We start from the raw sequence: 15260 nt of genomic DNA, 5'->3' as shown, positions 1-15260 counted from the left end.
AAGAATATAAAGAGTGTAAAAAGAATCTTAAGAAAGAAATTAGAAAAACTAAAAGAAGATATGAGGTTACTTTGGCAAGTAAGGTGAAAATAAATCCCAAGGGTTTCTACCGTTATATAAATAGCAAATGGATGGTGAGGGATAAAATTGGTCCCTTAGAGAATCAGAGTGGACAGCTATGTGTGGAGCCAAAACAGATGGGGGGAAATTCTTAACGATTTCTTTTCTTCAGTATTCACTAAGGAGAAGGATATTGAATTGTGTAAGATAAGGGAAACGGGTAGGGAGGTTATGGAAACTATGATGATTAAAGTCGTAGTAGCACTGGGGCTTTTAAGGAATATAAAAGTGGATAGGTCTCCAGGTCCTGACAGGATATTCCCTAGGACATTGAGGGAAGTTAGTGTGGAAATAACAGGGGCTCTGACAGAAATATTTCAAGTGTCATTAGAAACAGGGATGGTGCCGGAGGATTGGCGTATTGCTCATGTGGTTCCATTGTTTAAAAAGGGTTCTAAGAGTAAACCTAGCAATTATCGGCCTGTGAATTTGACGTCAGTGGTGGGTAAATTGATGGAAAGTATTCTTAGAGATGGTATATATAATTATCTGGATAGACAGGGTCTGATTAGGAACAGTCAACATGGATTTGTGCATGGAAGGTCATGCTTGACAAATCTTATTGAATTTTTTGAACAGGTTACTAGGAATGTTGACGAGGGTAAAGCGGTGGATGTTGTCTATATGGACTTCAGTAAGGCCTTTGACAAGGTACCACATGGAAGGTTAGTCAGGAAGGTTCAATCGTTGGGTATTAATATTGAAGTAGTAAAATGGATTCAGCAGTGGCTGGATGGGAGACACCAGAGAGTGGTAGTGGAATACTGTTTGTCAGATTGGAGGCCAGTGACTAGTGGTGTGCCTCAGGGATCTCTACTGGGTCGAATGTTATTTGTCATATACATTATTGATCTGGATGATGGGGTGGTAAATTGGATTAGTAAGTATGCAGATGATACTAAGGTAGGTGGAGTTGTGGATAATGAAGTAGGTTTTCAAAACTTGCGGAGAGATTTAGGCCAGTTAGAAGAGTGGGCTGAAAGTTGGCAGATGGAGTTTAATGCTGATAAATGTGAGGTGCTACACTTTGGTAGGACGATTCAAAATAGGACATACATGGTAAATGGTCGGGCATTGAAGAATGCAGTAGAACAGAGGGATCTAGGAATAATGGTACATAGTTCCCTGAAGATGGACTCTCATGTGGATAGGGTGGTAAAGAAAGCTTTTGCTATGCTGGCCCTTATAAATCAGAGCATTGAGTATAGGAGTTGGGATGTAATGTTGAAATTGTACAAGGCATTGGTGAGGCCAAATTTGGAGTATTGTGTACAGTTTTGGTCACCGAAATTATAGGAAAGGTGTCAACAAAATAGAGAGTACAGAGGTTTACTAGACTGTCACCTGGGTTTTATCACCTGAGTTACAGAGAAAGGGTGAACAAGCTGGGTCTTTATTCTTTGGAACGTAGAAGGTTGAGGGAAGACTTGATAGAGGTATTTAAGATTATGAGAGGGATAGATGGTTGACTTGGATAGGCTTTTTCCATTGAGAGTGGGGGAGATTCATACAAGAGGACATGAGTTGAGAGTTAAAGGGCAAAAGTTTAGGGGTAACATGAGGGGGAACTTCTTTACTCAGAGAGTGGTGGCTGTGTGGAACGAGCTTCCAGCAGAAGTGTTTAAGGCAGGTTTGATGTTGTCATTTAAAGATAAACTGGACAGCTATATGGACAGGAAAGGAATGGAGGGTTATGGGCTAAGTGCAGGTCGGTGGGACTAGGTGAGAGTAAGAGTTCGGCATGGACTAGAAGGTTCAAGATGGCCTGTTTCCGTGCTGTAATTGTTATATGGTTGTATATGGTTCAGTCGTTCCCTGCAGTCAAGCCTTCTTCCCTACAAGCAAATTTATGCTGAAAAACAAAATGCTGCCAAGCAAATAATCCTCACCACTTTCTTCAAAACGGTGTCATCTCCTGCTGAGAGTTCTGTGAGTCTTCCTTCACCCCTCGCTGTCCTTAATGATCCTGACGACACACAACCATGCACCTCATTCATGTAAAGCTGCCCGACACCACAACTACTCATCTCCTGGAGCCAACGCACCTGCCACTGTTGGTGAGTACTGTACAGCCTAGTATGTTAACTTTCTATAATTTATTACGTTGAATATTACCTGAAATTGATGAAATATAATACAAATGTTGCCTTGTGGTCCTGTACTGCTTTTGTGTCGTATTGGTATGAAAATGTGAATAACTTACAGATAAACATATTTAGGAAGCCTCAAGAATGCATCCCTATTTTCTCCATTTAAATAATTATTCACATTATGCGTTGACTTCGAGGAACGTATCCCCGGCATATAACGAGGATAGGGTGTAATATGAAGATTGGTGGAGGGGTAGATAGTGTTGAGGAAACGGGTAGGTTACAGAGGACTTAGGCAGATTAGGAGAATGGGCAAGAAAGTGGCTAATGAAACATAATGTTGGAAAGTGCATGATCATGCACTTTGGTAGTAGAAATAAATGTGCAGACTTTTTCTAAACAGAGAGAAAATCCAAAAATCTGAGATTGAAAGGGATTTGGGAGTCTTTGTGCAGAACACCCTAAATCTCAATTTGCAGGTAGAGTCACTGGTGAGGAAGGCAAATGCAACATTAGCATTGCAGTGGAGAGAAGGGTCCTGACGAAGGGTTCCGGCCCGAAACGCTGACTGTTCTTTTCCATGGATGCTGCCTGACCTGCTAAGTTCCTCCAATGTGTTGTGAACATTAGCATTCCTTTCAAGAGGTCTTGAATATAAGAGCAGAGATAGAAACATAGAAAACCTACAGCACAATACAGGCCCTTTGGCCCACAAAGTTGTGCCGAACATATCCCTACCTTAGAAATTACTAGGCTTCCCTACAACCCTCTATTTTTCTAAGCTCCATGTACATATCCAAAAGTCTCTTAAAAGAGCAAACAAGAGGAATTCTGCAGTTGCTGGAAATTCAAGCAACACACATCTTACTAACTCTTCCTTCAGTTAGTCCTGACGAAGGGTCCCGGCCTGAAACGTCAAATGTGCCTCTTCCTAGAGATACTGCCTGGCCTGCTGCGTTCACCAGCACCTTTGATGTGTGTTGCTTGTCTCTTAAAAGACCCTATCGTATCCGCCTCCACCACCGTTACTGGCAGCCCATTCCACGCACTCACCACTCTCTGAGTAAAAAACTTACCCCTGACATCTCCTCTGTACCTACCCCCCAGCACCTTAAACCTGTGTCCTCTTGTGGCAACTATTTCAGCCCTGGGAAAAAGCCTCTGACTATCCACACAATCAATGCCTCTCATCATCTTATATACCTCTATCAGGTCACCTCTCATCCCTCGTCGCTCCAAGGAGAAAAGGCCGAGTTCACTCAACCCATTCTCATAAGGCATGCTCCCCAATCAAAGCAACATCCTTGTAGATCTCCTCTGCACCCTTTGTAGGCTTCCACATCCTTCCCGTAGTGAGGCAACCAGAACTGAGCACAGTACTCCAAGTGAGGTCTGAGCAAGGTCCTATATAGCTGCAGCATTACTTCTCGGCTCCTAAATTCAATTCCACGACTGATGAAGGCCAATACACTGTATGCCTTTTTAACCACAGAGTCAACCTGTGCAGCTGCTGTGAGCGTCCTATGGACTCGGACCCCAAGATCCCTCTGATCCCCCACACTGCCAAGAGTCTTACCATTAATACTATATTCTGCCATCATATTTGACCCACCAAACTGAACCACCTCACACTTATCTGGGTTGAACTCCATCTGCCACTTCTCAGCCCAGTTTTGAAACCTATCAATGTCCCGCTGTAACCTCTGACAGCCCTCAACACTATCCACAACACCTCCAACCTTTGTGTCATCCGCAAATTTACTAACCCATCCCTCCACTTCCTCATCCAGGGCATTTATTAAAATCACGAAGAGCAGGGGTCCCAGAACAGATCCCTGAGGCACACCACTGGTGACCCACCTCCATGCAGAATATGACCCGTCTACAACCACTCTTTGCCTTTTGTGGGCAAGCCAGTTCTGGATCCACAGAGCATTGTCCCCTTGGATCCCATGCCTCCTTACTTTCTCAATAAGCCTTGCATGGGGTACCTTATCAAATGCCTTGCTGAAATCCATATACACTACATCTACTGCTCTTCCTTCATCAATGTGTTTTGTCACATCCTCAAAAAATTCAATCATGCTCATAAGGCACGACCTGCCCTTGACAAAGCCATGCTGACTATTCCTAATCACATTATACCTCTCCAAATGTTCATAAATCCTGCCTTTCAGGATCTTCTCAATCAACTTACCAACCACTGAGGTAAGACTCACTGGTCAATAATTTCCTGGGCTATCTCTACTCCCTTTCTTGAACAAATGAACAACATTCACAACCCTCCAATCCTCTGGAACCTCTCCCGTCCCCATTGATGATACAAAGATCATCGCCAGAGGCTCAGCAATCTCCTCCCTCGCCTTCCACAGTAGCCTGGGGTACATCTCATCCGGTCTTGGCGACTAATCCAACTTGATGCTTTCCAAAAGCTCCAGCACATCCTCTTTCTTAATATCTACATGCTCAAGCTTTTCAGTCTGCTGCAAGTCATCACTAAGATCCTTTTCCAGAGTGACTACTGAAGTATACATTAAGTACCTCTGCTATTTCCTCCGGTTCCATACATACTTTCCCACTGTCACACTTGATAGGTCCTATTCTTTCACGTCTTATCCTCTTGCTCTTCACATACTTGTAGAATGCCATGGGATTTTCCTTAATCCTTCCTGCCAAGGCCTTCTCATGGTTCCTTCTGGCTCTCCTAATTTCCTTCTAAAGCTCCTTCCTATTAGCATTATAATCTTCTAGATCTCTAACATTACCTAGCTCTCTGAACCTTTTGTAAGCTTTTCTTTTCGTCTTGACTAAATTTATTACAGCCTTTGTACACCATGGTTCCTGCACCCTACCATAACATCCCGGTCTCATTGGAACGAACCTATGCAGAACTCCACACAAATATCCCCTGAACATTTGCCACATTTCTTCCGTACTTTTCCCTGAGAACATCTGTTTCCAATTTAAGCTTCCAATTTCCTGCCTGATAGCCTCATAATTCCTCTTACTCCAATTAAGCGCTTTTCTAACTTGTCTGTTCCTATCTCTCTCCAGTGCTATTGTAAATGTGATGCTGAGGCTTTATAAGGCACTGGCGAGGCCTCACCTTGAATATTGCGAACAGTTTTGGGCTCCTCATCTAAGAAAAGATGTGCTGGCATTGGATTGGGCTTATAGGAGGTTCACAAGGATGATTCCAGGAATGAAAGGGTTATCATATGAGGAACGTTTGATGGCTCTGGGTCCGTACTCACTGAAATTCTCTTTGTGTTCTGCACTCTCCTGAGCCAGCGTGCCTTTCTGACTCACTATCTCACAATGCTGCGACTCTCTAACACCCCCACTGCATCACAGAAATGCCCTCTTTTGCAGAGTTCCGGCTCTTACCTGCATGACAGTGAGAGTTTCTGCTTGTTGCATCTTGCTGAGGATCGCTCGCAGGATCTGGTCAAGGTTCTCTCCCAGCTGTGAGCCCGCCTTAGAGATGAGGGTGGAGATCAGGCGCCCCACAAACGCTGCTGTACATTCTGTACTGCGCGGATCCAGAAGCTGGCTAACCACTTGCATGACATACCAGAGCCCGTTGTGACCCTGCTCATCATGCCACTGCGCTATCTGTTCCATTGCGACAGCCACGTAGGCCCGCAGACACTCGCCACCATTCTGTAAAAGAACAAACCTTGGATTAAGAGATTTCACTGTATCTAATGCACCGAGTAGTATAAACAAATACATTTTTTTCTGCAATCATACAGTAGGAGCATACAATCAAATTCAGTGAATTGCAGTTAATTGGGACACATCCAGACCAGTAAATTTTGACCCAATTAGCTGGTTTCAAGGAAATAATTAAAATGTATAAAAACAACTGAGTAACAAATTAAGTATTCAAATGGAATACAGAACAAATTAAAACACTACCCATACTACTACTACTACTGTACTATAACACTGTGTATTAGTTCCTAATAGATATCCACAGAGGAATTCATCCAGGGTACGCTGCTGTGCTCTGTTGATTGATTGTAGATGAACAAAATCAGCTCAAACATTTAGTGCGGATAATGAATTGCCTTCATACAGGGTTTTTGACGATTGCATCCTCCAAATCTTTATTTTCATTGTAACATTCAAGATGATTGTTGATACCTTCAAATTTTATGTGGTTCCTACTTTGCTAAAGTAGCAAAACTGCTTCAATTCACTCCTGGCTGTTTCTGGCATCCTCAAGCCTGAATGCTTGAAACAGCAGTGAACCAAAACAGTTCTGAATTGTCTTATTGCTTATTTCTTGCCAATTATCAGTGACTAAAAGAAAATACGAGGCAGCTTTAGCAAGTAAGGTGAAAATAAATCCAAAGGGTTTCTATAGTTATATTAATAGCAAAAGGATAGTGAGGGATAAAATTAGTCCCTTAGAGAAGAGTGGACGGCTATGTACGGAGCCAAAAGAGATGAGGGAGATTTTGAACAATTTCTTTTCTTCGGTATTCACTAAGGAGAAGGATATTGAATTGTGTAAGGTAAAGGAAACAAGAAGGGTAGTTATGGAAAGTATGATGATTAAAGAAGAGGAAGTACTGGCGCTTTTAAGGAATATAAAAGTGGATAAGTCTCCGGGTCCGGACAAGATATCCCCTAGGACCTTGAGGGAAGTTGGTGTGGAAATAGCAGGGGCTCTGACAGAAATATTTCAAATGTCATTAGAAATTGGCATGGTGCCGGAGGATTGGCATATTGCTCATGTGGTTCCATTGTTTAAAAAGGGTCCTCAGAGTAAACCTAGCAATTATCAGCCTGTGAGTTTGACGTCAGTGGTGGGTAATTTGATGGAAAGTATTCTTAGACATGGTATATATAATTATCTGGATAGACAGAGTCTGATTAGGAATAGTCAACATGGATTTGTGCGTGGAAGGTCATGTTTGACAAATCTTATTGAATTTTTTGATGAGGTTACTAGGAAAGTCAACGAGGGTAAAGCGGTGGATGTTGTCTATATGGACTTCAGTAAGGCCTTTGACAAGGTTCCATACGGAAGGTTAGTTAGGAAGGTTCAATCGTTAGGCATTAATATCGAAGTAGTAAAATGGAATCAGCAGTGGCTGGATGAGAGATGCCAGAGAGTAGTGGTGGATAACTGTGTGTCAAATCGGAGGACGGTGTGTAGCGACGTGCCTCAGGGATCTGTACTGGGTCCAATGTTGTTTGTCATATATATTAATAATCTGGATGATGGGGTGGTAAATTGGATTAGTAAGTATGCAGATGATACTAAGATAGGTGGCGTTGTGGATAATGAAGTAGGTTTTCAAAGCTTGCAGAGAGATTTAGGCCAGTTAGAAGAGAGGGCTGAAAGATGGCAGATGGAGTTTAATGCTGAAGAATGTGAGGTGCTACATTTTGGTAGGACTAATCAAAATAGGACATACATGGTAAATGGTAGGGCATTGAGGAATGCTGTAGAACAGGGGGATCTAGGAATAATGGTACATAGTTCCCTGAAGGTGGAATCTCACGTGGATAGGGTGGTGAAGAAAGCTTTTGGTATGATGGCCTTTATTAATCAGAGCATTGAGTATAGAAGTTGGGATGTAATGTTGAAATTATATAAGGCATTGGTAAGGCCAAATTTGGAGTATTGTGTACAGTTCTGGTCACCAAGTTATAGGAAAGATGTCAATAAAATTGAGAGAGTACAGAGGATGTTTACTAAAATGTTGCCTGGGTTTCATCTCCTAAATTACAGAGAAAGGTTGAACAAGTTAGGTCTTTATTCTTTGGAGCGTAGAAGGTTGAGAGGGGACTTGATAAAGGTGTTTAAAATTATGAGGGGGATTGATAGAGTTGACTTGGATAGGGTTTTTCCATTGAGAGTGGGGGAGATTCAAACAAGAGGACATGAGTTGAGAGTTAAAGGGCAAAAGTTTAGGGGTAACATGAGGGGGAACTTCTTTACTCAGAGAGTGGTGGCTGTGTGGAACGAGCTTCCAGCAGAAGTGGTTGAGGCAGGTTCGATGTTGTCGTTTAAAGTTAAATTGGATAGCTATATGGACAGGAAGGGAATGGAGGGTTATGGACTGAGTGCAGGTCGGTGGGACTAGGTTAGAGTAGGAGTGCCACACGGACTAGAAGGGCCGAGATGGCCTGCTTCCGTGCTGTGATTGTTATATAGTTATATGACTAAAATTACTGCCTATTGAACACAAACATGCAACTAGCACTCTTCAAAATCAGCTTGCTCTAAGTACAGTGTAGTCTCTCACTGATTCAAGTGAGAAACTGTTTGGCAACATCTCCTATCCCAATCAATCAGCATAATGCTCCAAATAAATGAAGGGAATCCTTGCTATTTTCTTGATTAGTTTTTGTTCTGTAAGAGTTGTCCCAAGTAAGACCATAAGACATAGGAGCAAAATTAGGTAATTCGACCCACCAAGCCTGCTGCGCCATTTCATCACGGCTGATCCATTTCCCTCTCAACCCTCTTCTCTTGTCTTCTGTCTTCTCCCCGTAACCTTTCACACCCTGACTAATCAAGAACCTACCAATCTCCACCTTAAATACACCCAATGACCTGGCCTCCACAGCCATCTGTGGCAAAGAATTCCAGATTCATCACCCTCTGGCTAAAGAAATTCCTCATCTCCATTCTAAATGGGCGTCCCTCTATTCTGAGGTTGTACCCTCTGGTCCAAGACTCACCCACTATAAGAAACATCCTCTCCACATCCACTTTATGCAGGCCTTTCAAAATTCAATACTTTTCAGTGAGATCCCCACCTACCAATTCTTCTCAATTCTATGAGTACAGACCAAGAACCATTAAACGATCCTCATGTGATAAGCCTTTCCTTCCCAGAATTATTTTCGTGAACCTTCTTTGAACTCTCTCCAATGTCAGCACATCCTTTCTCAGAAAAGTGGCCCAAAACTGCTCACAGTACACCCAAGTAAGGACTCACCAGTGCCTTATAAAGCCTCAAGCATTACAGCCTTATCTTTACATCTTAGTTCTCTCGAAATGAATGTAACATTGCATTTACCTTCCCCACGAACGACTCAACCTGCAAGTTAACTTTTAAGGAATCCACGAGAACTCCCAAGTCCTTCTGTATCTTGGATTTTTGAATATTCTCCCCGTTTAGAAAATCATCTATATTTTTATTCCTTCTACCAAAGTATATGACCACACCCTACCCAACACTCTATTGTATTCTCCTAATCTGACTGATTCCTCTACAGACTCCCTGCTTCCTCAACATTACCTACCCCTATGTTCATCTCTGTATCATATGCAAACTTGGCAACAAAGCCATCAATTCTGTCATCCAAATAAAATACAATGTAAAAAGTAGTCCCAACACTGATCCCTGCAGAACACCAATAGTCACTGGCAGCTAATCAGAAAAGGTGCTCTTTATTCCCACTCTTTGCCTTCTGGCAATCACCCAATGTTCTATCCATGCTGGTATCTTTCCTGTAATAACATGGGCTCTTATCTTGCTTAGCAGCCTGATGTATGGCAGCTTGTCAAGGGTCTTCTGAAAATACAAACACGCAACATCCACCGATTCTCCTTTGTCTGTCCAGCTTGATATTTCCTCAAAGAACTACCAGATTTTTCAGGCAAAATTTTTCTTTAAGGAAACCATGCTGACTTTTGCCTGTTTTATGTCTGCCTCCAAGAACTCCTAAACCTCACCCTTAACAATCGACTCTACCATCTTCCACATCATCAGCAAAACATGACATGAACATTACATTATCTGCACTTGAATTGATTTTGTTCATTCACAGTCTGGCTAAATGGCCTATAATTTCCATAAGATACAGGAGCAGAATTAGGCAATTTGGCCCACCATTTCCTCTCAGCCCCAATCTCCTGCCTTCTCCCTGTATCCCTTCATGCCCTGACAAATCAAGAATCAACCTCTGCCTTAAATATACCCACCACTTGGTGTCCACAGCTGACTGTAGCAAAAAACTCCACAGATTTACCACTCTCTGGGTAAAGAAATTCTTCCTCATCTCTGTTCTAAAAGGATACCCTTCTATTCTGAGGCTGTCTCCTGGTCTTGGACTCTCCCATCATAGGAAACATCCTCTCTATCAAGGCTTTCGCCATTCGATAGGTTCCAAAACTCCTCATTCACCCGAATTCCAGTGAATACAGGCACAGAGCCATCACACACTCTTCACATAACAATCCTGGAATCATTTTCGTGAACCTCCTTTGAACCCTCTCCAGTTTCAGTGCATCTTTTCTAAGATAGGGGTAAAAACTTTCTCAGAATGTTCCAAGAGTGGCCTCACCAGTGCTTTGTAAAGTTTTAACATTACATCCTTGTTTTTATATTTTAGTCTTCTTGAAATGAATGTTAACATTGCATTTGCCTTCCTCACCACAATCTCAACCTGCAAATTAACAATTAGGGGACCTTGCATAAGGACTCCCAAGTCCATTTACGTCTGTTTTTTTTTGTATTTTCTCTCAATTTTGAAAATAGTCAACCCTTCCATTCCTTCAACCAAGGTGCACGACTACACACTTCCCGAAACTGTATTCCATCTTCCATTTCTTTGCCCATTCTCCTAATCTGTCTAAATCCTTCTGATCACACTATTTCCTCAAAACTACCTTCATATCGTTTGCAAACTTTACAACAAGGCCATCAATTCCATCGCCCAAATCATTGACAAATAACTTAAAAAGAATTGGTCCCAACAGAGACTCCTGTGGGACACCACTAGTCACTGGAAGCCCGTCAGAAATGGCTCCATTTATTCCCATTTTTTGCCCCTTGCCAATCAGCCACAGCTTTATCCATGCTAGAATCTTTCCTTTAATAACCATAGGCTTGTAGCTTAAGCAGCCTCATGTGCGGCACCTTGCCAAAGGCCTTCTGAAAATCCAAGTACACAACATTAACCGACCCTCCTTTGACTATCCTGCTTGTTATTTCCTCAAAGAACTTCAACATATTTGTCAAGCAAGATTTCCCTTAAGGAAACCATTCTGACTTTGGCCTATTTTATCATGTGCCTCCAAGTACACTGAGACCTCATCCTAAATAATCAACTCCAACACCTTCCCAACCACAGAAGTCAGACTAACTGGCCTATAGTTTTCTTTCTTCTGTCTGTCACCCTTCTTGAAGAGTGGAGTGACATTTGCAATTTTCTACTCTTCCAGAATCTTTGCAGAATCTAATGATTCTTGAAAGACCTTTACTAATGTCTCCTCAATCTCTTTGGTCACCTCTTTCTGAACTCCGGGTGCACACCATCTGGTCCAGGTGACTTCTCTGCCTTCAGACCTTTCAGTTTCCCAAGAACCTTCTCTCTAGTAATGGTAACTTCACACACTTTATGACCCGACACCTGGAACTTCCGCCATACTGCCAGTGTCTTCTACTGTGAAGACTGATGCAAAATACATATTTAGTTCGTCCGCTATTTCCTCATCTCCCATTACTACCTTTCTAGCATCGGTTTGCATCGGTCCAATATCCACTGTCGCCTCCCTTTTAAACTTAATGTGCCTAAAGAAACTTTTGGTATCCTTTTTAATATTATTGGCCAACTTACTTCTGTATTCCATCTTTGTCTTCTTAATGATTTTTTAATTGCCTTCTGTTGGTATTTAAAAACTTCCCAATCCTCTCACTTCCTATGATCCTTCTCTTTGGCTTTTATGTTGGCTTTGACTTCTCTTGCTAGCCATGGATGAGTCAGGTTTCCTTTGGAATATTTCTCCCTCTTTGGGATGTATATATCCTGTGCCTTCCAAATTGCTTCCAGAAATTCCAGCCGTTGCTGCTCTGCCGTCATCACTGCCAGTGTTCTTTTCCAATCAATTCTGGCCAACTCCACTCTCATACCTCTGTAATTCCCTTTACTCCACCGTAACACTGATACATCTGACTTTAGTCTCTCCTTCTCAAATTTCAGGGTGAATTCGATCATATTATGATCACTTACCCCTAAAGGCTTTTTTTTAAACTGTAAACTCTCTAATCAATTCTGGTTCATAGCATTACACCCAATCCAGAAAAGATGATCCTCTCATGGGCTCAACCACGAGCTGCTCTAAATAGCCTTATCGTAGGTACAGGTGTCCCCCACTTTTCAAACATTCGCTTTACGACACTTCGCTGTTACAAAAGACCTACATTAGTTACCTGTTTTCGCTAACAGAAGGTGTTTTCACTGTTACAAAAAAAGGCAGCGTGTAAAAAAAAGGCAGCGCGCACGCCCCAAGCAGCCAAGCGCCTCCCCCGGAACTGCATTCTAGCCGGCATTGCTTAAACACCTGCCTGTGAGCATCTGTGCATTATGTCGATTTATTTTGGGCATCCGTTGGCAAGATGAGTTCTAAGGTATCGGAAAAGCCCAAAAGAGCTCATAAGGGTATTACACTTAGTGTAAAACTAGACATAATTATGCGTTTCGATCGTGGTGAACAAAGTAAGGACAAAGTGAGCTTGGCTTGTGGAAGTTGACGAAGATGATGTTGAAGAGGTTTTGGCATCCCATGACCAAGAACTGATAGATGAAGAGCTGATGCAATTGGAAGAGGAAAGGATAACAATCAAAACCGAATGCAGTAGCGAATGGACCGAAAGTGAAGTTGTCCAGGAACTGAACGTGAAGCAACTGCGTGAGATTTTCGCTGCAATGATTGGAGAAAAGTACAACTTTAATTTTGAAAGGGTACGTAGGTTTAGAGCACATTTGCAGGATGATTTGCGTGCTTACAAAGAACCGTATAATAGAAGACTGCGCGAGGCTAAGCAGTCAAGCATACTGTCATTTTTCAAGCCACAGCAGACAACGAACCTCGTCCTTCGACATCGAGGCAGGCAGACATAGAAGATGACCTGCCTGCCCTGATGGAAACAGACGACAATGAGATGGCACCGCAGTGTCCCACCACCCCAACCTCCGATGACTCAGCCTAACACACCATCATCAGTGTGCTCAGCGCTGTCTTCCCGATTCCAGTAAGTGATACTACACTGTACATACGTTATTTCTACTTTATATAGGTTGTGTATTTTTATGTGTTATTTGGTATGATTTGGCAGCTTCATAGCTTAAAGGTTACTGGAGAGAGTGTTTCTGCCCAAAGCGCTTGCGTGAGATTTTCGCTATGGTGGACAGTGCGGCAATGATTGCAGAAAAGTATTTCTACTTTATATAGGCTGCGTATTTATCATATCATTCCTGCTTTTACTATATGTTACTGTTATTTTAGGTTTTATGTGTCATTTGGCATGATTTGGTAAGTTATTTTTTGGGTCTGTGAACACTCACAAATTTTTCCCATATAAATAAATGGTGATTGCTTCTTCACTTTACGACATTCCGGCTTACGAACCGTTTCATAAGAACGCTCTACCTTCGGATGGCGGGGGAAACCTGTATTCTAGAAATCCCTCCCCTTGTAATCTAGCGCCAACCTGATTTTCCCAATCTACCTGCATATTGAATTTCCCCATAACTATTGTAACATTGCCCTTTTGGCATGCATTTTCTATCTCCCATTGTAATTTGTAGACCACATCCTTACTACTGTTTAGGGGTCTGTATACAACTCCCACTGTGGTCTTTTTACCCTTGCAGTCCCTTTAGCTCTATTCACAATGATTCAACATCTTCTGACCCAATGTCACCTCTTTCTAATGATTTTATTTTTTTCACCAACAGCGCAACACCGCCCCCTCTGCCTTCCTGCCTATCCTTTTGCTACCATGTGTATCCTTGGACATTAAGCTCCCAGCTACAACATCGTACCTGCCAATCTGCAACTGTGCTGCAAATTCACCTACCTTATTCTGTATACTGCACGCATTCAGATACAACACCTTCAGTCCTGTATTCACCCTTTTCAATTTTGTTGCACCATGCTCAACTCAAAGATCTTTGTCTGAGGTCTTACCAACATCTGGCTCCATAATCTCTCCACTAACTGTTCTGACACTCTAGTTCCCATCCCCCTGCAAGTCTAGTTTAAACCCCACAGTGCAGCATTAACAAATTTTCCCGCAAGGATATTCATCCCCCTCCAGTCAGGTACAAATCATTCCTTCTGCACAGGTCCCACCTTTCCTGGAAGAGAGACCAAAGATTCCTTTTTTCTTCCTCCCTCCCTTCTCGAAGAGTGGAGTGCCATATGCAATTTTCCAGTTCTCCAGAACCATTCCAGAATCTAGTGATTCTTGAAAGATTATTTCTAATGCCTCCACGTCTCTGCGATACCTCTTTCAGAACCCTGTTTCATCTGGTCCAGGTAATTTCTCTACCTTCAGACATTTCAATTTCCCAAACACCTTCTCCCTAGTAATAGCAGCTACTCACCTCTGCCCCCTGAGAGTCTTGAACTTCTGGCAAACTGCTAATGTCTTCCACAGTGAAGACTGGTGCAAAATACTTACTCAGTTTGTCCCACAGTTCTATCTCTCCAGCATATTTTCCATAAATAAATAAGTGAACACCCTGATTAATTGATGGCACTGTAGTTATTTTGGCATCCTCCTTGTGCCTGGTCAAATTCTAACCCTGTTGTACCATAAACACATACAAATTAATTTTTGAAGCAATCATACAATAGCAGACAATTGAATATTATTTTCACCAAGTCCCTGTCACTCCGCCAGGGACAGCCCCAAGCCCAGGTGTGAAAAGCGGAGGGTTGTGCATGGGGCTAGCGCCTCATCCTGTAAAAGCCCAGCACTACAGAAATGCCAACAGAAGCTTCAAAGACCTCATCCCTGGGAGAAGCAGGATACATCAAGAAAATGGGCTACACCTGGAAAAAACTTGAAAGACTGGACCAGGACAGAGGACTCTAAATAGGCTTATCATAGGTACTCTAGAAACCCCAACCCCTCCGCCTTATAATCTAGCAGCCTATGCCCCAGTAAGGCTGATGGACTTAAACAAGTCCCAGTAAATATTGTTACCACCCATCTTGTGTCCAGTCAAATTTTAACCCTGTTAGGATTTTATACCTATTCAATCCAGAGGTTTAGAAGTCAAGACTGA

At 42.4% G+C, this 15260-nt stretch overlaps 1 protein-coding gene across 1 annotated transcript in view; it reads right to left on the bottom strand.

The window, feature by feature from the left end:
• ipo9 (importin 9) overlaps positions 1-15260 on the bottom strand; it is a 169329-nt gene that overhangs the window by 44186 nt on the left and 109883 nt on the right. The window contains exon 18 of the mRNA XM_072278524.1: positions 5598-5873. Coding sequence (XP_072134625.1) covers positions 5598-5873 — 276 coding nt within the window. The remainder of the gene's footprint in view (positions 1-5597; positions 5874-15260) is intronic.

The sequence above is a fragment of the Mobula birostris genome, chromosome 14 (assembly GCF_030028105.1).
Source record: "Mobula birostris isolate sMobBir1 chromosome 14, sMobBir1.hap1, whole genome shotgun sequence".
NCBI lineage: Eukaryota > Metazoa > Chordata > Chondrichthyes > Myliobatiformes > Myliobatidae > Mobula > Mobula birostris.
Note: the sequence above shows the minus strand (reverse complement) of the source record. Positions and strands in the feature narration are given on the sequence as shown.